Source organism: Schistocerca gregaria, chromosome X (assembly GCF_023897955.1).
Source record: "Schistocerca gregaria isolate iqSchGreg1 chromosome X, iqSchGreg1.2, whole genome shotgun sequence".
Lineage (NCBI taxonomy): Eukaryota > Metazoa > Arthropoda > Insecta > Orthoptera > Acrididae > Schistocerca > Schistocerca gregaria.
The window spans coordinates 503,627,616-503,652,749 of record NC_064931.1 but is presented as its reverse complement, the minus strand read 5'-3'; the positions used below and the strand labels follow the sequence as shown (position 1 = coordinate 503,652,749).

General features: G+C 40.4%; 1 protein-coding gene across 4 annotated transcripts in view; it reads right to left on the bottom strand.

Moving 5' to 3' along the window:
• The window catches only part of LOC126297705 (protein unc-79 homolog), an 810,295-nt gene that overhangs the window by 731,865 nt on the left and 53,296 nt on the right, over positions 1 to 25,134 (bottom strand). For all 4 annotated transcript variants that reach the window (XM_049988834.1, XM_049988837.1, XM_049988836.1 and 1 more), the window contains exon 9: positions 5,014 to 5,270. In XM_049988834.1, coding sequence (XP_049844791.1) covers positions 5,014 to 5,270 — 257 coding nt within the window. The remainder of the gene's footprint in view (positions 1 to 5,013; positions 5,271 to 25,134) is intronic.

Below are 25,134 nucleotides of genomic sequence, written 5' to 3'. Positions count from 1 at the left end.
TTCAACACAGTCTTCATTTCTTTGCACTCATTTTTCCCATTGTTCTGCAAGTTTGAAAATACACTTACAACAGAACTCCATTCCAGTTTCCTGGAGACACTGATGTGCTGCTTGACTACACTGTTTCATAATGTTGGCTTCACATCTGTTCCTCAACAAAGAACCAAAAAGATGGTAGTCACACAGTGCCAAGTGGATTGTAGGGGGGATACGGAAGAGTTTCCCACCCAAATGTCCTGACTTTATCCACAGTGACACAGGCACAGTGAGGAAGGATGTCATTCTGTTGCAAGATTATCTTCCCAGGGCATCTATCATGCAGTGCATAACACAGCTTCAAAATGGTCTGGATACTGTGGACACCAAGGTTTAGGAGAAACAATCAGAAAACAATCAAGTGCATCTCAGAAGAAAGTGCCCATACCTTTCCCAGCAGACAGCATTGTCTTTGCTTTCTTCTTCAATGGCAAATCCGAGTGGTGTCATTCCATACTCTGGCATTTTGAATCAGGTTTGTAAAGATGGAACCAGCTTTCATGACCTGTCACAATCTCATCAAAAAATCATCACCTTCATTTTGAAATCTCTGACATTTGTGGTCTTTGGTCAATAAACGAAGGCCCCAATGAGCACAAACTTTTCCATAGAATAAGCTTTGAACCATTTCACTGCACTGTAGCATGTCCAACTGCAAGCTTTACAGTGATTTCATTAACTGTGGCATGACCATCTTCTCTAATGAACTCATCAACTCTATCCAGTTATTTCATTCACTGTGACGTGCCTGTCTTCTCCAATGAGCTTATCAACTCTTCCCTTACTACAATTTGTGAAGGCAGTTCAAGGATGACTACTATATGCCTTATCTTGGATATTCATGCTTTAATCTTCGAAATGTTTCATTCAGCTCCTAACACTGCTGGTGCCAAGAAGACATCTCCACAGGCACGTTGTTGTCTGAGGTGAATTTAGGCAGCACATTTTCCCTATTTAACAAGGAATTCAATGACAGCTTGCTGTCAAAACATTCCATTTTAGAAGTACTGCCTGTGGTCATGTGACAGACACTAAATATTGTAATATGGCAACATGTGATGTACAGTCTGTAGATTGAGATCCTGCAGTCATTTTTGTTACATTGTTAGACTTGGAATTTTACCAATGGGTTGCTCATGACTTTCAGTATGGCCTTCATATCCATATTCAACAAATAGCACATGCACTGACTCATTTCTGCAGCAAATTGCATCTCAAAATAAATTTACATATGCAGGCTACTACTTCCACAATCATGCAGTTATCTGCTAAGGACAATCTATAATCTAACATTTGTCAAATTTGCCAATATCATGCAATGTTGTAGCACACTTGTACTGACTAACATCACTATAAAACTATTCTAGTGCTACACAGTTGGAAATTTATTTGGCATATAGTAATTAAGCAAATAACAAGAATTTTGCAACACATCAAAAGTAAAGTCATCTCCATTATTAACAGAGCACAAGAGATATAACAAACTTGCACTTATCAATGTACAGAGATATGTCTTCCTGAAAATCTGCTATATGGTAAATGTGTGATCCATGAAAACATAATAAAACACTTTGAAACACTTCATGTTTGAATCAATATTTTGCACATGTAAGTCACAAAACAAGCTGCATTTTCATATTCTTGTTTCCTGCAACAGAAGATACTTCCGAAGACTGCATTCCAGCTGTCTTCAGGAAAGGTAAAACAACTTCATTAATTCCACAGAACACTGAACTCCAAATGTTCAGGTAACAAGACCAAGAGCTGCATCTGAAAATTGCAAGTGTCACACAGTATTAGTGACAGTTTACAGAGGACACTACCAGTTTTATATTTTTCTGTTTCCTTTTTTCTTTAATGTGTGTTACTTATTGTATAACTATGTACAAGCTGAGCATGTTAGTTGGTAACAAGACCAAGCTACACAAGATATTTTTACAATATACGCACTTATCGGTCATACTTCCTGAATAAGATTTACAGGTTTATATAACTGCAACAACAAGAATGAAACATGCAATTTGTATGAACAGAATGTGTACACCACCTGTCCAAAAAGTTCAGCGATTTTATTCCTGACAGTGCTGAGCAGTTGACCACGTGCAACTGTAGTGTGTCAATGTCATTGTGTGACAAATTGCAGTGGGGCGACATCTCTAAATCAGGTGTTCAAGATACCCCCAGAACATTTTAAAGAAGAGAAATGTGTGTGCAAAGTTTGTTCCACACACACTGATTCCTGAGTAAAAACGATGACGTATGAACAGCTGCGGTGACTTGACTGAAATGCAAAATGTGGACAACTCTTTTATAGAAAAAAATCATCAAGGATGCTGAGACTCGGTATTTTCAACACGAACCTACCACAAAATTATGGAAGTGCAGAAATTCACATGAAGGGTCAATTCGTTGATGACTTAAATGACATTCAAGGCAATATGACACCTTAGTGGAATAACATATCAAAGAAGGGCTTTACTAACAGTTTTACACAGTTATATGAACACTGTGCATTCTACACAAGTGGTGGAGAATATGTGGAACAACTGAAGCATCAAAACCACAACCTTAATGTTTCTCTAGTTTTTTATCATTCCAGTCTCAAAGCTTTTTGGACTGACAGGGTATATGACAACATACAAATATTTACAAATATTTATAACTACAGAATTGTACAAAATCTCAGACTCTGAGAAGTCAGTGTAGTGTAAAATCCCACATGATTAAGTCAGTGCCTCTAAACATCATGAGACCAAGCGAGGTGGTGCAGTGGTTAGCACACTGGACTCGCATTCGGGAGGATGACAGTTTAATCCTATCTCCGGCCATCCTGATTTAGGTTTTCTGTGATTTCCCTAAATTACTTCAGACAAATGCCGGGATGGATCCTTTGAAAGGGCATGGCCAATTTCCTTCCCCATCCTTTCCTAACCTGAGACTGCACTCCATTTCTCATGACCTCGTTGACGGGATGTTAAACACTGATCTCCTCCTCCTCCTCCTCCTCCTCCTCCTCCTCTAAACATCATGACATGAAATCATAATAGATGGCCTGAATACATTCCAAGGAAATCTCCTCACTGCAGAATGTATGCAAGTCCCAAAGTAAGTTGTCGTCGGATGCTGGTGGCAAAGAAGATGCTATCATATGCTTGATACATTGTCTGATCAACAGTATCTGGACACCTATTAGTGGACACTAATTGGAGTGTGTCCACACACTGCCTTTGTGCAATGTTCCTCTTCTGAAGTTTCATCGGGAAGTAGTTTTGTTTTCAACACCGTTTCTTTTTTCATTCTCACTTGCATTATTCACACAACGAACAAAAACATGGGTTAACATTGTAAAATTATCCAGATATATTTACAAATAGAATGGATTAAATATTTAGTGTTATTCTACTTTTTTTCACAGCCACGCGACACTAAGCAAACATGCAATGAAGGAAAATGCAAATGCTGTACAGCTTTCTGATTGTTGAGCTACTCTCCCTTTAAATCATCAGTCTTCACAGAGAACTCTTTTATGTCATTAAATACTTTTTGACACAGTTATAGTAGTTTGTAATATGCCAGGTACAGTAAATTCCTACTTTCCCATATGCTCCAATCGTTGGTCAGGAGAAATGCTGAAACTAGATAACTATGCAAAGCATTAGGTGACCACTACTACTGACTATATCCACAACTTATTTTGACAGAATATAAAGTTACTGCATATGAGTTATCTGAAAGAACCTAATTCTCTCTTTCAACAACTTTCCATCTCATTAACGAACATAAAGTACATATCTTCTTAACTTAAACTTCCTTTAAATTTTGTTTTTAATGAATTTGTTCTTCTAATATGTATTAAACCTTTGTTTATAATTATAATCTATCATCTTATTCTGTCTGAAATAGAGTTGTAAAACTGTCCTTGTCTATGAAAAGTAAGTAAAGATTATGATAGTTTTCCTAGTACCCTTGGTCAGTTAAGAGTTAAACCACATTACCTGCACTTTCGGTGTATTGCATACCTATCGGGTGTTACCTCATTTCGATCCCTTTGATTGTGTATGCAATCAGTGTCTTACTAGATTCCTGCAGGAACTGGAAGCAGTGAACTGTCTAGAAACTGAGTGAGGTTATATAGAGGGCTGGATAACCTATGGGACATTTTTGTTATACATAGTTATCCTCTTGTCTGTTTCTTGAAAATAAACACTATTTATAGCAGAATTCAACATGCCAGTGTTTAATTCAGGTTTTATTAAAAAACTGATGAATTCTTACATGAAACAGAGGGATGTTACACATAAAGAGAGAAACCAAATTTATCACGCAGTGCAAGAAAATGCAGTTCCCTCAAAAATCATATCAGACATTGCTTCAATACTTTGTTGAGCTTATGCAAAACATGTTTCTGTTATTCACAAACAATTTACACACTTATCAATAATAACAGGACACTCTTGCCTTTGATAAAGAACATTTTGCTGAGTACAAAGTAACAACATTAATTATATAGATTTTTTTTATCTACCAGTGCTACCAATACTACCTGTAATCCTACAAGCTACTACATCATTTATCTACTGCACCAAAATCATCAAGCCGTAGTTTTGGTAGAGCACAACTAGAGTGTGAAATAATATTCCTGTATTTCTAGTTCTTAGATAGAATTTTAACACACCGTCACTTCTTCTACAGAAGAATGAAAAATGTGTAATGATAAATCATAAAATTATTAACTCTTCCACAGCTGTACAATTAAGATCAGACTGTACTCCAAGTATTTCAACTACAGAGAATAGATATTAACATTTATACAACACAGAGTAACCATTAACTTGATTAAATGGTGCTTTGTTCATCTTGAAGTGACCCTCATGAAATCATTTTTAAAATGAATGGTAAGCTGATGTCCTACAGTTGTATACAGTTTCTACCTGTGAATTCATATATACACAAATATAAACCATAAACAGTACTCACCATCAAATGAATATGCAGTAATATCAAACCAGTGGAATAACATGGCCAGCAATCTGCCAAGAATCTCAACAGGTTTTGTTTCATTTGGTGTGCAAAGTCCCACTAAAAGCCATACACCATAACGTCCAAGTAATTGCCTCTCTTCAACTGGTATGTTGTCTGCTACATTCAGAACATTTAACAATGTTGCCTTTGTGTGGATATCTGAAGTTTCTCTGTTCACTTCAACACTTAAGGGTTTTGCTTCTTTCAACAAACTGGAGGAAAAAAAGTGAAGGGTAATACATTTCTGAAATTAAGAATCCATAAATAAAATTTGTACTCAAAGACAAATTTCACACATTTTAAGCTATAATTCACTTGAACAAAGATTTCATTTGGCTTAAAATAAAAATAGCTCATAGACCTAAACTGGAGATTGGTCCCCCAACAGCTTCTGTGCAGGAATGGAACAAAGGAAGATTATGATTATACATCTCACCGATGATAGGATTATTAGAGGCAATGTCAGGTAGGTCAAGACATGGGAAAACAAATCAGCAGAGTCCTATTTCAAACGAACAGTTGATGAAAACCGCGAGAAAATCTAAATGAGAGTGGTTGGATGGGAAACCAAGTTACTACCAAATGCTAGTTTGCTATGATAATCACTGAGCAACTTTACTAATTTTCTGTGTTGGAACATCATTAGGTAGTTCTATATAATCCTAGATTTCTCCAGATGAAGGAAGTTTTAATAAAAATTGTGTATGTTTGAATGAACCCTAGGGGAAAACATTCAAACATTTCTGTGACATCCCTGTAGTCTTATTTAGTTTTATCTATGAATTCACCTATGTGGATAGAAAACCATGAAAAGTACTCACCATCAAATGCATATGCAGTACTGTAAAATCAGTGAAGCAACATGGCCAGTGATATGCCTCAAATTTCAGCATGTTTTGTTTCATCTGATGTGGCAATTTCTATTAAAAACCATACAACGTACTACATGATACCACTAAAGTAGTGCCTGTACAGCTCTATATATTGCTGCTCCAGTTTGCCTGTGTTACCACATTGCTATAACAACATGGATAAGTGTTTGGACTGGACTATGGGAGCATAATGGTAATCATCAAGGTGTTTTCTAGATGACAATTTGATCTACATTGGGAAACTTCAGTGAATAGGGTGGAACCTGCTGCTATGATGTGGAGCCGTCTCAAAGTGCCTAATGGAAGATGAGACATGTCACTGTGTCATGCTCTTTCAGTTAAAATGCCTGCAATCATTACCTAATCGGAGAACTATGCAAGGGAAGTCAATCTGTACACTGGTTACCACTGACAGCCAAGATGATGAAAGCTTCCACCCATCTGTGTGGTTCAGGTTAACCAGTTGTTTAACTATTACAACTACCTAATGCACTATGAATGTTGTCACATGATGTGCTACTTACAAAACCACTACATTTCTTAATGTCACAAAAATTGGAAACACTGAGTCAGGTATTTTTCCACACCATAATTACACAGTACCACTGTTAGAACTGGACTACATAGCATCTGTTAACACTTTCCTCTTTATTGAAATAATTACCAAACTATGTAATGGCCACTGGAAGAATATTCAGTGGCTACTTAGGCTAGTTCAGGGAGAGTGACTCAGTGCTCCGGAAAGACCAGTCCAGAAACTTCAGAAGGAGTAACCTTCAGATCAGGAAGAGACAATTATACCAGGAGGAAGGTAGGTGCTTTGCAGGAATTGCACAGATTCCAGTACATCTACAGTGATAATGGCTTAATAGGTGTTCTAACATCACTTGCCAATAATTGTGACATCAGTAATCACATACACCTGGCTCATCAGCAAATGGATATAGCAATTAAAACTTCTGTCGTCAACCAGCTTTCTCATTTTCTGTTGGGCTACTGTATCTTATCTGGAAAAAAGCTCATCTACATGTCCTGGGAATACAATGGTATCTCGCTGACAGATGATAGTTCATCTCTCACACCACAATCTTTGTGTGAGACTGCATCAATCAGGAATGGTGTAAAACATGAGAGCATTATTAGTGCTAGCATAGGATAATGATAGTTTCTGATAGTTCAGCCCAAAGTCAAACTAGATAAACAGGCTAAGCAGAAAAACATGAGCGATGCAGCAAGATCACCGAAGGACCACATGCCAATAGTCCTGAGACACTAGACATAGCAGAACATTTGGCATCTGGAAGACTGCCTTACATTCAGTTTAGTAACAGAATGCTGCAAACCTAAGCTGCTGAAAAAGCACTGAGGAAAAAATTGTGGTAAGCCACTGCGTAAATTTCAGAGAGACTGTTTAATTGATGAGCATGAGTCATGGAGTACATCAAATGATTTCTTCAAAAATTGTGATTTGGCCAAACAGAAAAACAATGACTTTGATCATTGTGTACTCTTGAAATTAATTAAAACAATAATTGTAGGAGTGGAGATATTTGTGATGGATTTAATCAGGAGTCAAATTCACATTATAAACCTTATACTAAAGTCGTGATAGATGTCGGAGCATAAACTATTATGTCTGTCATATGTTCAGCACCATCTAACAACATAACAAGGAAATCTCTCAGTGCACAGTGAAGGTGTGAAGGTGTAATATGCAACGCCAGCTTCAGGAATATATCTGCAGACTTATAGAAACAAGCAAGCTTACTTGCAACATAAACTTAATCACACTCAATTTTTGGATGGAACCATGGGTTGATACATACAGATAAGAGGCAACAGCTGTAACTATGGCAGAAAAGAGTGCCATTATTTCCACCCTGTGTAGAAGCATCCTATAGACCACCACAGAGAATAACATGCTATGACTTGATTCATGCAGTGTGAGCAATGTAGCAATGCCCTGGAAGAACAAATCATGCTACTAATAAAAGCCACTTTGAAACTCATGTATGTCAGGTGCAGCGAGCAGGAATAAGTGAACTTGAGCGGACAGCTGAGAGTCTTGAGGAAATATGTACTGGATCATTCCAGAGAACTGCAGGGAAAAGGCATACAAATAGTAGTATGTGACCAATGTCAGTCTGCTGAACATGTAACTGACATAGATATACTACACAGATAGTAGATAGTTTGCATACAGGCTGTTGAAACCCAAATGAGTGAGAACCAGATCAGCAGTTTCAGCAGCCAGTCAATTCAACTCTCAAATATATATTACTATAACTGTATGTTGCATACCAAAATGACTATATGGAGCTAAGCTGCCCACACAGTGAAAATTGGACTTCAGAATTGCTTCTGGACAATGGGGTGAAATAATATTACAAGTCATTACCACTCTCAAAATTAACTATTAATCATGGCTGCCAACTATTATGGACTTGTCACGATTATTACAGACTTATTGCCTTATTTACAGTGTTATGGGAGTTATTAAAAATTATAGAAATAGACATTTTACAATTTGATGTATTACAAAAATGAAACAAGTACTGTTTACATTACTCTAATCATACGCTACTAAAATGTTTTATAGATTGTAATGATTTGCTTCCCAAGTATGTGGTGAACTTGTCTACAAATGATTTTGTCATCATGTCTTACTAAAGGCACGTTTACACTGAGTTTAAATCAGGTCCTGCAACATTGGTCATGGCTAGTACTGGATTACTGATGTTTGGGTGTTGTCAACATCTTGGCAACACAAAACCAGTGTTCCATGGCTGTATCAGTACAGGAGAGAGGAACAATGGCCTACAATCACCATACATTACTATGCAGTGGTAGTGTTTGTTTTTGCTCTGCCTGTAGTGTTGCAATTTGTCTTTATGTGTGTTCATTTGTGAAACAGAATGCATAAGAAGCAAAATTTATGAATTCATCACACTCTGTGAGGTAGTGAAGTGCCTCTGGAATGTCTGGAGTCATAGTTATCAAAATATTACACAAAAGCAGAACTTGCTACAAAAAATTGCTCTGATGCTTGGCACCAGAAGCAATGACATAGATAAAAAAGGTCATTTCCAAATTCCACAACAGCAACAACAACAGAAACACTGACAAGATTTGTTATCTGATTTTGGGAAAGTTTTTCATCAACAAGTTATATGAGGTGCCACCATAAAAAAGGGCAGTGAAACAAAAATTTAAGAAAATACAAAAAGGTGATGCTTTCTATGGGGCAGAAATGAATGTATGAATGAAGCAGCAGTCACTAGTAAATGTGGATCTGGCAGAGGGTCATCAACTGCAGATTCACCCATCACTTCATTCAAAATGTGAGTGATGTTGAGGCTCAAGTAATTTTCTTTATTGAAAATGATATTTTGGATTAATTTTAATACAAAAATAAAAATAAATATATGAACAATTACATACACCATCTTTATTTAGGGTCAGAAAAAGTTTAAAATATAGTGTTTAAAGGCCAATTCAGGCTTCTAATTTCTAAAACTTTCTGGTAGGGGTAGATGAGGGGAGGTGGAAGGTGCCCCCCCCCCTTCTGGGTGTTCCTCCCCCCCTCCTCCCCCCACCCACCTCCCCCCACCCACCTCCACATTTGCCGTGTCATTACTGAGAGATTCTCCTCAAGGTTGGTAGCTCTGATGAATTAAAACACAACTATGTACCTGTTCTACGCCAGCTACAGATACACCACCCGGGATTCCCAGAACATGTTTTTCTACTGTCCGCATGAAGACCAATAGCTTAGTGAGACTTAGCAGAACTCAAGTCAGCATGTTCTTCGTGGGCTGCTATCAGTTCAGTTTAATGACATGCAGTATTTAAATACCTCAGCATATTTTAAATATGTAAACAATTTATTTTATGAAAACTATAAAACTGATGACTTACTATGGTATGAAGGAATGTTATGAATTGCCTAATGCTTTGAACTATTTACAGAAAGAATAAACGAAGTAGCAGTATCAACACAGATGAAGTAATGAATATTATAACATGTTACATGAGAAAATCTCACCTTCGTACACACATAAATACATTATATATCTTCTTCTTCTACTACTACTACTACTATTATTATTATTATTATTATTATTATTATTATTATTATTATTATGTCTTTCTTTTCTTTCTCAGACGTTATGTCCGGTTAAAAATGGAAAGTGACGCGGACCTTGATCAAGAGTGCCTTCCTTTTAACTGTACGGTATATGTTACATTGCATTTAGGAACTTTCACATAGTTGAACATGTATCAATAATTACAGATTTCTGTAGTTGCATATATACGTTTGGATGCAGCTGTATTGCTTTGATGAACTGGTCAATATTGTGTGGTATGACTCCTGTAGTTGATAGTATAATTGGTATAATGTCAACTTTATCGTGATGCCACATGTTCTTGACTTCCTCAGCCAGTTGGATGTATTTTTCAATTTTTTCTCCTGTTTTCTTCTGTATATTTGTTGTGTTAAGTACGGATATTTCAATTAGTTGTGTTAATTTCTTCTTTTTATTGGTGAGTATGATGTCAGGTTTTTTATGTGGTGTTGTTTTATCTATTATAATGGTTCTGTTCCAGTATAATTTGTATTCATCATTCTCCAGTACATTTTGTGGTGCTTACTTGTATGTGGGAATTGTTTTATTAGTTTATGTTGTGTGCCAAGCTGTTGATGTATTATTTTTGCTACATTGTCATGTCTTCTCGTGTATTCTGTATTTGCTAGTATTGTACATCTGCTTGTGATGTGATCTACTGTTTCTATTTATTGTTTGCAAAGTCTGCATTTATCTGTTGTGGTATTGGGATCTTTAATAATATGCTTGCTGTAATATCTGGTGTTTATTGTTTGATCCTGTATTGCAACCATGAATCCTTCCATCTCACTGTATATAGTGTCTTTTCTTAGCCATGTGTTGGATGCGTCTTGATCGATGTGTGGCTGTGTTAGATGATACAGGTGCTTGCCATGTAGTGTTTTCTTTTTCCAATTTACTTTCTTTGTATCTGTTGATGTTAAGTGATCTAAAGGGTTATAGAACTGGTTATGAAATTGCAATGGTGTAGTCGATGTATTTATATGAGGGATTGCTTTGTGTATTTTGTTAGTTTCTGCTCGTTCTATAAAGAATTTTCTTAAATTGTCTACCTGTCCATAATGTAGGTTTTTTTATGTCGATAAATCCCCTTCCTCCTTCCTTTCTGCTCAATGTGGATCTTTCTGTTGCTGAATGTATGTGATGTATTCTATATTTGTTGCATTGTGATCATGTCAGTGTACTGAGTGCTTCTAGTTCTATGTTACTCCATTTCACTACTCCAAATGAATAGGTCAATACTGGTATAGCATAAGTATTTATAGCTTTTGTCTTGTTTCTTGCTGTCATTTCTGTTTTCAGTATTTTTGTTAGTCTTTGTCTATATTTTTCTTTTAGTTCTTCTTTAATATTTGTATTATCTATTCCTATTTTTTGGCTGTATCCTAGATATTTATAGGCATCTGTTTTTTCCATCACTTCTATGCAGTCGCTGTGGTTATCCAATATGTAATCTTCTTGTTTAGTGTGTTTTCCCTTGACTATGCTATTTTTCTTACATTTGTCTGTTCCAAAAGCCATATTTATACCAATGCTGAATACTTCTGTTATCTTTAGTAATTGGCTGAGTTGTTGATTTGTTGCTGCCAGTAGTTTCAGATCATCCATGTATAGCAAATGTGTGATTTTGTGTTGGTATGTTCCAGTAATATTATATCCATAATTTGTATTATTTAGCATGTTGGATAGTGGGTTCAGAGCAAGGCAGAACCGGAAAGGACTTAATGAGTCTCCTTGGTATATTCCACGCTTAATCTGTATTGGCTGTGATGTGATATTATTTGAATTTGTTTGGATATTAAATGTGGTTTTCCAATTTTTCATTAATATGTTTAGGAACTGTATCAATTTAGGATCTACTTTGTATATTTCAAATATCTTTAGTAACCGTGAGTGGGGTACACTATCAAAACCTTTTTGGTAATCAATGTACACGTAGTGTAGCGACCTTTGTTTTGTTTTAGCTTGATATATCACTTTTGCATCTATTATCAGTTGCTCTTTACATCCTCATGCTCCTTTGCAGCAGCCTTTTTGTTCTTCATTTATAATTTTCTTCTGTATTGTATGTGTCATTAATTTCTGTGTAATGACTGAAGTTAATATTTTGTATTTTGTTGGTAGGCATGTTATGGGGCGATATTTTGTTGGGTTTGCTGTGTCTGCTTGATCTTTAGGTTTCAGATAAGTTATTCCTTGTGTAAGTGTATCAGGGACTGTGTATGGGCCTGCAATGTAACTGTTAAATAATTTAGTTAGATGTGAATGAGTTGAGGTGAACTTCTTTATCCAGAAATTTGCTATTTTATCTTTTCCAGGGGCTTTCCAATTGTGCGTGGAATTAATTGCTCGGGTGACTTCATGTTGCCATATTATCACTTCAGGCATTTGTGGTATCATCCTGTATGTGTCTGTTTTTGCTTGTATCCACCGTGCATGTCTGTTATGTTGTACCGGGTTTGACCATATGTTGCTCCAGAAATGTTCCATGTCTGTTATGTTTGGTGGATTGTCTATTTTAATGTGTATGTTGTCTATTGTCTGATAAAATTTCTTTTGGTTTGTGTTGAATGTTTGGTTTTGTTCCCTTCTATTTTCACTTTTTTTGTATCTTCTAAGTCGTTTGGCCAATGCTTGTAATTTCTGCTTCTTTTCATCTAATTGCTCTATTGCTTCTTGTTGTGAGATTTTACCTAACCTTTTTTGTTTTTTTGTCTGATATTCCATTTCTTATAAATTGTGTTAGCTGTCCTATGTCTTATCTCAGTTTCTCTATTCTGATCTGTAACCTGTGTTGCCATGCTGTTTTTGTGTGTTTCTTCTGTTTGTTGGTTGGTTCTGATCTCTGCCTAGTGTGTATATTTAGTGTAGTGAGTGCTCCTATATAAACCAGTAGTTGTAACTCTTCCATAGTTGTATTTTCATTTATTTTGTTGTGTATGATTGTGCTGATAGTTGTTATTGCTGTTTCAACTTGTGGGTTATTTGGTGGTCTATGCAAGAATGGTCTAATGTCTGTATTTGTGTCTTTGTATTCTATATATGTCAGCTGAAATTTTTCTTCTATATCTAACATGTGTGTCACTTCGTGTTCTATTTGTGCTTGTTCTGGTGGCTATCTAAAGATTTCATTTTCCTCTGATTGTTTAATTGATGCGTGTTTTCTTTGTTTGTTTGCTCTGGGATGTTCGAGTCCATTACTGTATTTTCTTCTTCTTCTGATTGCACATTATTTTGTTCCAGTATTTGTTTTACTTGTTGTTTGATGTTTTCTAATTCTGACTGGAGTATCCTGTTATTTTTGATTATTACACGGGTCTGATCAGCTAGTCATTGTTCTGTTAAAAATTTTAATTCTGGGTATTCGGTAATAAATGTTGTGTATACTTGTGATCTGTATCCAGTTGTGTTGGTTCCTAAGTTTGCTTGGTAATAACAGAACATGAGGTGACGGTTAACTTCATCTGACCATCTCATCTTCTGTCTTTGTTTTCCTTCTAGGGTGGTTGCAGGAAGCATATCCTGCAAAACACCTCTATTTGGATTTAAATCATTTTTCATGTGGCTAGCAGTGTCATTACCGTTGTGGACGGGCATAGAGTTCAAGCGTCATCCCCGACCATGACAGGGCTTGTCCAGGGCTTCATTAGTTCTGTCCTGAACCAACAAATCACACTAAAAGGGGGGTTAGCTCTGTTAGTGGTTTGTTCTTTTCATCGCCTTTTACGACTGGCAGAACATACCGGAGGCTTATTCTTTTCCCGGGCCTCCACGGGTTTTATTATTATTATTATTATTATTATTGCTGGTATGTAAGCACTGCCGTGTAGGCAAGGGTTTAGTGGGCATTCATGTATTTGTGAATGTGTGCAGTAAGTGAAGAAATATGAAGTATGGCGATGTTATTCCCAAATGTGTTAAACAGGACCAACATGCTGTTATTCTTTTCTTGGCTGCCAAAGGAAAAACACCGATAGACACTCATCAGAGGAGGAGGAATGTGTATGGGGAAGCATGTCAGTCAAAAACCACTGTTGTGGAGTGGTGTGCCAAGGGATGATGCAGCTTCATGGTAATGCACATCCCCAAATCTCAAATGTCGTGATGCAGAAGTTACGTCAACACAAGGGGGAACACTTGAGCATCCCCCCTAAAGCCCTGATCTGTCCCCATGTGATTATCACAACTTCTGTCCCTTAAAAAAGTCTCTGAAGGACCGACAATTCCTGTGAGAAGATGACATGCAGCAGGTAGTTATGGATCTCTTCATGCAACAGGACAAGGCGTTTTAACGAACGGGTATCTTCTAGTTTTGTGGTATTGGTGGGATGATTGTCTCAATGCTCTTGGTGACTTTGCCAGATTGGCACACCGATTGTGGAGTGTACAGACTTCAAATGGAAATCTTTTGAACATCCCCTTATAATTATTAATGAGTACTATTATTTCAAATGGCATTACATAAAATCAAATCTTGTTTCACTGTGAGATAAAAAGTACTGGATCTGTAAAACCCGGGTCTTATCTGGTTAAGTAGATAGAGAGAACCCAGTAGCATTTACTGCCTTGGTCAAAAATTGAACATCCTTGGAAGAAGGTGCACTTAATTATGCTAGACCATTCACAATGCCAGTGTGGCTGGTAGTGCTGGATGCTCTCCCTCTCTCCCACTTATCACATGTGTCCTGGATAATAAGGTCCACATGTGTCATTCTGGGTCTTGCCCAACATCTTTGACACTGGGGTTACTTCTCAGAATAGTGATAGATAATGATCCACAGTTTGTCACATTTGAGTTTATTCTACATATCATGAAGCTAGTGGTTGATAGCTGTTATAAAATATATTTGCTTTTCAGCTTCACAGCTTACCATTCAATAGTTCCTCCCTTGGAGCAGTGCCCCAGACTATTGTAAAGAGACTTAGGTGTTTCCAGATCTCATCATCAGGTGAACACCCACTGAAGGACAATCCAGTGGACTTGACAGTAATCAAAGCACTGTGATCCTAGCAAGATTAGAGGGCAATCAATCATAATTTAGTGAAACATAGCCAGAAAAATGATTTCAGCACCTGGAATTGGAGGAAGATGTGGTAGTAGAGTGGGTGTTGCGTGAGTGCGGGGTGGTTTCCAGTAATACACAATTTGTAACATCACGAAGGTCCTGAATACCACAACAAAACTGTAAATGTGAAGTTGCAAGTTGGATATTTAAACTACTAATCAAACACCAGCAAGAGCAAGAATGTACAAGCTTTACCACAACTACAGATGTTGCCCTCTTTATTAAAACATTTCTCTTTCCTATCGGCCTAGTGATAGAAGAGAAAGTGTGTCAACTCCCCTAGTTCATTGGTTGTGTCACGAGCTGTCTGTAAACTTACTTGTACCCAGGGAAGCACACACTGCTAAGGTAATCACAAGATATGACCTCAGTTATTGATGAAAAAAAAACTTTTTTTAATGAAACAAAAAATGTTAGGGTTTAAATAACTTACTTAAGTTAACATCAGTTGCCAGTTACTTTAGATGTTTCTAGCCAGACTTCGACATTTTTTGAGAACTCTGGCTCCTTCCAAATTTGTTTAGTGCCCAAGAACGACCAGTATTTCATGTAATAAAGAATCAGATTAGGATTAATATCCATTATATGCCTTTTGATGGATGTGTGAGCAATGACTTTCCTGTAGTACAGCCATAATTTAAAAGCAAAAAGTGTGGCATGTCAGACAAATTCTCATTTAAAATGCACAAAGTGCAGTTCTTATAGAGAATGGGATGAGCAATAATACGAGCACTTTTACCAAGCTATGTGTACATACTATAATTATTAGATATCCTCATAAGGAAAACTAATGTGGCTCAGACTGAATGAAGAATGGAAAAGATTAGCACTTTAGTCCCAATGATATGGACAAATTTGGTGACTTAGTACCTATGACAACCAATACTAGCGCACAAAAAGAAAAATATAAATCAATGAATATTTATCTCAGAATAAAGACTGAATGGTGGCACCTTGATGAAAGACCACATTCTCTTCCTGTTCATCCAATCTAGGCTGCAGGAAGTTCTGTATCTTGTTATAATCTGAAACTGTTGTCACTATAATCATGAGACCTTTTCTCTCAATAATGTCATAAATCTTCATCTAGGCCTACATGTACATATACATCATACTCTGCAAGCCACCTAACAGTGTGTGGCGGAGAGTACTTCTAGTACTACTAACTGATCTACCCCAACACTGTTCCACTCGTGAATGGTGCTTGGGAAGAATGATTGTTGGTAAGCCCCTGTATTGGCTACAGTTTCTTGAATTTTCTTGGTGTGATCATTATGCAAGATGTATTTGAAAGGAAGTAATATGTTGTCCAACTCTTCTAAGAAACTGCTCTCTCGAAGTTTCAGTAGTAAACTTCTCTGTGAAGCACAATGTCTCTCTTTTGTCGTCAGTGTCGCCGTTAACTGCCATCTGCTTCACATCTCCTGTGCAGCAAGCTACATTAATTTAAGTATTAACTGTATTTTTCTAACCTGTCACTTCTTCTTCCATGTGATTTTGCTTTTAGGAAGCTTTAATTTTCGAGTACTAGTAATAGTGTTCCATAGATTTCGTGTTTGTTTTTGAATACAGTCAGAGAGAGTCCCTTTAGTCAGCTGTAGTGCCAGTAAAGCTAGCATTTGTTTTGAATACAGTCCAGAGACAGTTAGTGCTTATTTTCATTATTCCCAACAAGAAGTGTCTAGTAATCACAGTTTAGTCAGCTATTAGCTGCCTTTAGTGAATTAGCAGTCTAGTTAAATGTTGATTAACTCTCTACAGTAAAATGATTTCTTAGGATGGAGCTGGCCACTGTTTGCTAACAGCTGAATATGTAGACAGCCGCGGTCAGCCGTCTTCAGGCTGCTGCCTCGGAGTGTCGCGGCAGTGCGGAGTCTGGTGCGTCGCATAGTACACCCCAGGTGTTGCAAGCGTCACCCACGGTCCCTGCTGTCGAGACATCTTCGTGGGTACCGGCCGCGGTTGGGCCACCCTCTCCCCAAGGGAAGTGGAGCGTTCAGCGGCGCACAAGGGGGAGGGTCGGCCGTGTGGCATCGCCCACTGTGCCTGTGAGTGGACATGTGGCCGCTCCTTCAGCAAGGTCTGAGCAGGCACACGGGGGGTTATTAGTGATTGGGAGCTCTAACATTAGGTGGGTGATGGAGCGGAAAATAGAGGAAAGGTCGGGGAAGAAGGCCAGTGTTCACTCTGGCTGCCACATCTGAGATGTGGAGGAGGCCCTGCCGGCGGCGATAGAGAGCACTGGGTGCACCTGACTGCAAATTGTTGCTCATGTTGGCACTAATGACTCCTGCCGTCTGGGTTCAGAGGTCACCCTCAGTTCATACAGGCAGTTGGCGGAGTTGGTGAAGGCGGATAGCCTCGCTCGCAGGATGGAATCTGAGCTAACTATTTGTAGCATCGTTTCCAGAACCAATCGCGGTCCTCTGGTTTGGAGCTCAGTGGAAGGCTTAAACCAGAGGCTTGGATGATTCTGCGGAGATCTGGGGTGCAAATTTCTCAACCTTCGCTATCGGGTGGAGAAATGTAGGGTCCCCCTGAATAGGTCAGCAGTGCACTACACGCAGGAAGTGGCTACAAGGGTAGCAGAGTATGTGCGGAGTGCCCATGTGGGTTTTTTAGGATAGAGAATTCCCTCCCTAGGCCCGACAAGATGCCTCCTGACACGTGACAAGGTAGTAGTAGGCAAAACGCAACAGGGAATAACAATATTAATGTGGTAATAGTAAACTGCAGGAGAATCTATAGAAAGATCCCAGAACTGCTCTCATTAATAAACAGACACAATGCCCACATAGTAATAGTTATAGTTCTGGGTGGAGATTTTAATTTACTGGATATAGACTGGGAGACTCAAACGTTAATAATGGCTGGCAGGGCCAAAGAATCCAGTGAATTTTTTTTTTAAGTGCATTATCTGAAAACTACCTTGAGCAGTTAAACAGAGAACCGACTTGTGGCGATAACATATTAGACCTTCTGGTGACAAACATAACCGAACTATTGGAATCAGCAATCATAAAGCGGTTACTGCATCAATGATTTCAGCCGTAAATAGAAATATTAAAAAAAAGGCAGGAAGATTTTTCTGTTTAGCAAAAGTGATAAAAAGTAGATTTCAGAGTACTTCATGGCTAAACACAGAAGTTTTGTCTCAAGTACAGATAGTGTTGAGGATCAGTGGACAAAGTTCAAAACCATCATACAATATGCATTAGATGAGTATGTGCCAAGCAAGATCGTAAGAGATGGAAAAGAGCCACCATGGTACAAAAAAAGAGTTAGAAAACTGCTGTGGAAGCAAAGGGAACTTCACAGCAAACATAAACATAGCCAAAGCCTTGCAGACAAACAAAAATTACACAAAGTGAAATGTAGTGTGAGGAGGGCTATGCAAGAGGCGTTCAATGAATTCGAAAGTAAAGTTCTATGTACTGACTTGGCAGAAAATCCTAATAAATTTTGGTCTTATGTCAAAGTGGTAGGTAGATCAAAACAAATTGTCCAGACACTCTGTGACCAAAATGGTACTGAAACAGAGGATGACAGACTAAAGGCCGAGATACTAAATGTCTTTTTTCCAAAGCCGTTTCACAGAGGAAGACTACACTGTAGTTCCTTCTCTAGATTGTCGCACAGATGACAAAATGGTAGATATCGAAATAGATGACAGAGGAATAGAAAAACAATTAAAATCGCTCAAAAGAGGAAAGGCCATTGGAGCTGAGGGGATACCAGTTCGATTTTACACAGAGTACGCGAAGGAACTTGCCCCCCTTCTTACAGCGGTGTACCATAGGTCTCTAGAAGAGCACAGCGTTCCAAAGGATTGGAAAAGGGCACAGGCCACCCCTGTTTTCAAGAACGAAAGTCAGACAGATGTGCAGAACTTTAGATCTATATCTCTAATGTCGATCAGTTGTAGAATTTTGGAACACGTATTACATTCGAGTATAATGACTTTTCTGGAGACTAGAAATCTACTGTGTAGGAATCAGCATGGGTTTCAAAAAAGACAATTGTATGAAACTCAGTTCACGGTGTTCGTCCACGAGACTCAGAGGGCCACAGACGTGGGTTCCCAGGTAGATGCCGTGTTTCTTGACTTCCGCAAGCTGTTCGATACAGTTCCCCACAGTCGTTTAATGAACAAAGTTAGAGCATATGGACTATCAGACCAATTGTGTGATTGGATTGAAGAGTTCATAGATAACAGAACACAGCATGTCATTCTCAATGGAGAGAAGTCTTCCAAAATAAAAGTGATTTCAGGTGTGCTGCAGGGGAGTGTCGTAGGACTGTTGCTATTCACTATATACATAAATGACCTTGTGGATAACATCGGAAGTTCAATGAGGCTTTTTGTGGATGATGCTGTGGTATATCGAGAGGCTGTAACAATTGAAAATTGTACTGAAATGCAGGAGGATCTGCAACGAATTGCCGCATGGTGCAGGGAATGGCAACTGAATCTCAATGTAGACAAGTGTAATGTGCTGCGAATACATAGAAAGGAAGATTCCTTATCATTTAGCTACAGAATAGCAGGTCAGCAACTGGAAGCTGTTAATTCCATAAATTAACTGGGAGTACGCATTAGGTGTGATTTAAAATGGAATTATCATATAAAGTTGATCGTCGGTAAAGCAGATGCCAGACTGAGATTCACTGGAAGAATCCTAAGAAAATACAATCCGAAAACAAAGGAAGTAGGTTACAGTACACTTGTTTGCCCACTGCTTGAATATTGTTCACCAGTGTGGGATCCATACCAGATAGAGTTGATACAAGAGATAGAGAAGATCCAACAGAGAGCAGCACGCTTCGTTACAGGATCATTTGGTAATCTCGAAAGCATTATGGAGATGATAGATGAACTCCAGTGGAAGACTCTTCAGGAGAGACACTCAGTAGCTCGGTACGGGCTTTTGTTGAAGTTTCAAGAACATACCTTCACTGAGGAATGAAGCAGTATATTGCTCCCTCCTATGTATATCTTGCAAAGAGACCATGAGGACAAAAATCAGAGAGATTAGAGCCCACACAGAGGCATGCCGACAATCTTTCTTTCCACAAACAATGCGAGACTGGAATAGAAGGGAGAACCAATAGAGGTACTCAAAGTACCCTCCGCCACACACCGTCAGGTGGCTTGCGGAGTATGGATGTAGATGTAGATGTAATGTCTGCCAATGGAGTTTGTTGAGCATCTTGGTAGTGCTCTTACACTGACTAAATGACCCCATGATGAAATGTGTTGCTCTTCATTGGATCTTGTCTCTCTCTTCTATCAGTCCTACCTGGTAAGGATCACACTGATCGACAGTACTCAAGAATTTGTTGAATAAGCCTTATATGCCATTTCCTTAGTGGATGAGTTACGCTTCCTTACGTTCTTCCTATGAATCTTTTCCAGCCTCTACTTTTCCTAGTATTTCTTTTATGTGGTCATTTTACTTAAGTAGTAGTAGTAGTAGTAGTAGTAGTAGAGGGGTTTTGGGCGCACGACAGCAAGGTCTTCAGAGCCCGTTCAGTAACTTAGTGAGACGGGTGTCAAGAAAAATCCCAGAACAGGAATATAAACCGGAACAGAAAACATGGGTAATAATCGTCGAAAAACATGTGCTCACCCACACCAAAGTGTGGGATGAAGCAGAGCGTCAGCAGTAAAACATGGAAACACAGGAAGCAAATGATAGAAGAAGCTAAAACAATGTAGCAGATGGAAGTGGCTGGCTGACCGCAAGGAAAAAAGGGGAGGAGTCAGCCACTCTGCAATACACTAAAACCTCCAGCCTAAAATTTTTGGCCAGAGTCCAGACACATCACAAAACTTAAAAACCCTAGACACACACGTCTCATCATTAGCTAAAACAGAAGGCAGATCCCCAGCAACTTGTGCTTCTGCCCGTGCATCACGGTATAAAATGCAGTCTGTTAAAATGTGCTGGACAGAGATGTGCACACCAGAAGCATCACAAAACAGTGGATCCTCCCGTCGTAATAAAAAGCTATGTGTGAGAGGACAGTGCCCGATCCGGTGAGGGCCACCTCCTCCCACCTGAGCAACCGGCAGGAGGAACGCCACGGCCGAGTGGTTGACTTTATCAACCGCAGTTTATTGTCCGTCACCGCCAGCCATTCGTCCTCCCACAACTCCATGCACTTCCTGTGGAGTGCAGCGATGACTGACTGCAAGGGAATAGGACACTGGACCACATCCTGCTCTCTGCAGGCCTCCTTGGCAGCCCGATCGGCCTGTTCATTGCCCCAGATGCCAACATGACCAGGCACCCAGCAGAGGGATACTTCTGTACCCCGCCGTTGGAGCAAGTACAGTTGGTCATGTATCAGCTGGACCATTGCCTCAGTCGGATACAGGTTCTGCAGTGATTGTAAGGCACTAAGAGAATCGGAGCAGAGAAGAAATCGATCGCCCTGAACACGATTCATCTGCCCCAGGATCGCGTGGAGCTCCGCTGCGAAAACGGTATATTCAGCAGGGAGGCGAATCCAGGTAACTTGATCAGGGAACACTACAGAACAGCCAAGGAAATTCTCCTGTTTGGAGCCATCAGTGTACACAACAGTGAAACCGTGATGCACATCTAAAATGTTAAAAAACAGACATTGGAATGTAAAATCTGGTGTGCGATCTTTCTTAAAATTAGTCAAATCTAAAATAAGTTTGGGTCTCCGGAGGAGCCAAGGGGGGGATCTGCTCCAACCGCGACGCAAAACACGAAGACCAGCCATAGACATTGCAGCGAGGCAATCCTGTGCGTGAATCCCATAGGGCTGCGTCGCACGTTGCCGGTTATGAAATAACTGTGCCAGAGGAGGCTGAGCAATGGCAGGGTATGCAGGGGTGTATGGTATGGACAAAGTTTTATATGCCTGGCGCACTGTAAGTAGCCGTCGCCGCATAGGAAGTGGCGGTTCACCAGCCTCTGCACAGAGGCTTGGTATGGGGCTAGTTCGGAATGCCCCAGTGGCCAACCGAAGCCCTTCATGGTGCACAACGTCCAACATCTTCAAGTAAGAAGGTCTCGCAGACCCATACACCGTGCACCCATAATCGAGCCGAGATCGCACAAACGCCCTGTAAAACTGGAGCAGACAAGTCCTGTCAGCTCCCCATGTACTGTGGCTAAGACATTTTAAAATATTTAAAGCCTTAAGCGACCGCCGTTTCAGGTCTTTAAGATGAGGTAACCACGTGAGCTTCGAGTAAAAATGAGCCCCAGAAACCTCACCTCATCCGCAACTCAGGAAAGGTTAAAATCGAATGAGAACGGTTAAAAAGAACGCATACAGACTTCTCGGTGGAAAACTTAAAACCACTCTTCCGCACCCAGTCAGCCAAACGTCTAATCGTAAGTTGCAACTGACAAGTTGTCGTTGCAAGGCTTGAAGAAGAGCAAAACAAAGAGAAATCATCCACAAACAAAGAACACTGGACAGGACTTTTCACTATGGACGTAATGCTATTAATAGCGATGGCAAAGAGAGTCACACTTAAAACGCTACCCTGAGGGACACCGTTCTCCTGCTCAAAGCGATCAGACAGCACGTCACCAATTCGGTATCTAAAATATCGTGACGAGAGGAAAGACTGAATAAAAAGAGGAAGACAACCCCAAAAACCCCATTCGTGAAGTTGCTCCAGGATGAGATGCCTCCAAGTGGTGTCGTAGGGCTTCTCAATGTCAAAAATACACCTAGAAGGTATGACGGCGTAGGAAAGCTTGTTGTATAGCCGCCTCCAGTAGAGCCAGGTTATCGAAGGTGGAACGAAACTTCCTGAACCCACACTGAAAGCGACTAAGGAGTTGACGGGATTCTAACATCCAGACAAGGCGGCGGTTGACCATCCGCTCCAAGGTCTTCCCTATGCAACTAGTGAGGGCAACACTACGGTAGCTACTCGGGCTCGTGCGGTCTTTCCCAGGTTTTAAAAAAGGGATTAAAACTACCTCATGCCACGCGTCAGGAAAGTGACCCGACACCCAAATTCCATCAAAAAGTGCGAGGAGGATTTCTTTGTTGCGGATTGTGAGGTGCCATAGCATACTGTAATGGACCCTGTCGTGACCAGGGGAGGTGTCACAAGCTCCAGACAATGGAGAATCCAGCTCCCATATAGAAAATGGGCAGTTGTAAACTTCATGAGATGTGGACTGGAAGTTCAGACTACATCTCTCAGCAACGGCCCTATGGCACTGGAAATCTGGATCCTGACTGGTTGTTGCAGTAACTGTGGCAAAATACGCTGCCATAGTCTGGGCAATGTTTCGCGGATCCGTGTGGAGAGTGCCGTTATTCATTACAGCAGCTATTGGACACCTCCCTTCTCTGCCAGAAATTCTCCTGATGGTCTCCCACACAATGGAACTTTTGGTGGAACGATTAATGGTTTTCAGGAACTGTTGCCATGACCTCTTCTTGCTCTCACGAATAATGCGGCGACACCTTGCCCTCGCCACCCGAAATACTGCAAGATTCTCAGCAGTCGGCCGAGACTTGAACCGACGCAGAGCCGCATGCCTGGTCCTGATGGCAGAGCGGCAATTGGCACTCCACCAAGGCACAGGTGGCCTCTTCCGGGGGCCCATGGACTGTGGAATGGATGCTGCAGCGGCGTGGTGGACCGTTTCGGTAATATGATCCACCCACACCTCAACAGTCGCACAGTGTTCGAATTGGGCCAACTGGCTATAAAGTGTCCAGTCAGCTCCACTGAGCACCCATCGTGGTGGTCTCCTTTCGGGGCCCACGCCATCTGGCAGGTGAATCCAGATGGGGAAATGATCACTGCCATGCAAGTCAGCGACCACTTCCCAGTGAGCACTGGCGGCAAGAGCTGGAGAGCAAAGCGAGAGATCAATGGCAGAGAACGACCCAGTCGCTGTGCAGAAATGAGTACTCTGTCCACCATTGAGCAAGTAGGCACAGGATGACAGGAGAAGCCTCTCAATTGCTCTACCCCTGGGGCAGGTAATTGCAGAGCCCCAAAGCACATTGTGGGCATTAAAATCACCACAAATAATGAATGGTTGGGGGAGCTGTGTAAGAAGGTCGGTGAGGGCCACTTCATCAAGTGCCTCATGTGGGGGCAAGTAAAGTGAACAGACAGTCAATGGATGACGTATTTGCACAGACATAGCGACAGCCTGTAAAGTCGTCATAAGCGAGAGAGGCGAGGAGTGGTAGTCCGTCCTGACGAAAATACCTATACCTCCTCTAGCTCTCTCTCCACGCAGGTCGTCCTTTTTGTGGAGTGTATAGCCTCACAGCTCAGGGGAGTATGAGGGATGGAAGTAAGTCTCCTGGAGACAGAGACACAGTGGTCTACCCTGAGAGAGTAGACGAAGTTCCTCCACATGCGTCCTGAACCCTTGCAAGTTCCACTGAAGTATGAGAGCCATCTATGTTGGAGGTAGCACCTTCATCCTGTCTCTCCGACGGGGCGGGGAGACCGCAGCAGGTGGAGGGGCAGGTGTGGGGTGAGCTGATTGCCCCACACACACGTCATATTCCATAAACTCTGGTGAAGAGTCAGATGAAGCCTCACGTAAAACAACAGCCGCATGGTCAGACGGTTTACCACAGGATTTGAACCGGTCTTGCTGCGGTTCAGGAGCTTTCTGTGGTTTGGTGGGCTTTGTGGGAGCTGATGTGGGAGTGGTAATTGGCGCACTGGGCTTGGGAACAGCCTCAGCTGTTGGAGGCGACAGGGGCTGGCCCAAGGTCGCCACTATACCCTTGTCTGCCGTTCGAGTAGGGGCTACCGGCTCTGAAATACTGGCTGTGTTGCAAGTGCACTGACAGCTGCAGGTGTTAGTGCCAACACTCACCACCTCGGTCTGTGTTGAGGCACCAACTTTTGGAGTAGGCTTCTGAACCAGGGATGCGAAAGATGTAGCAAATGTGGGAGGTTGCATCGACTTATAGATCTTCTTGGCCTCACCATAGGGGATTCGCTTGGTTGTTTTGATTTCCTGGACTTTG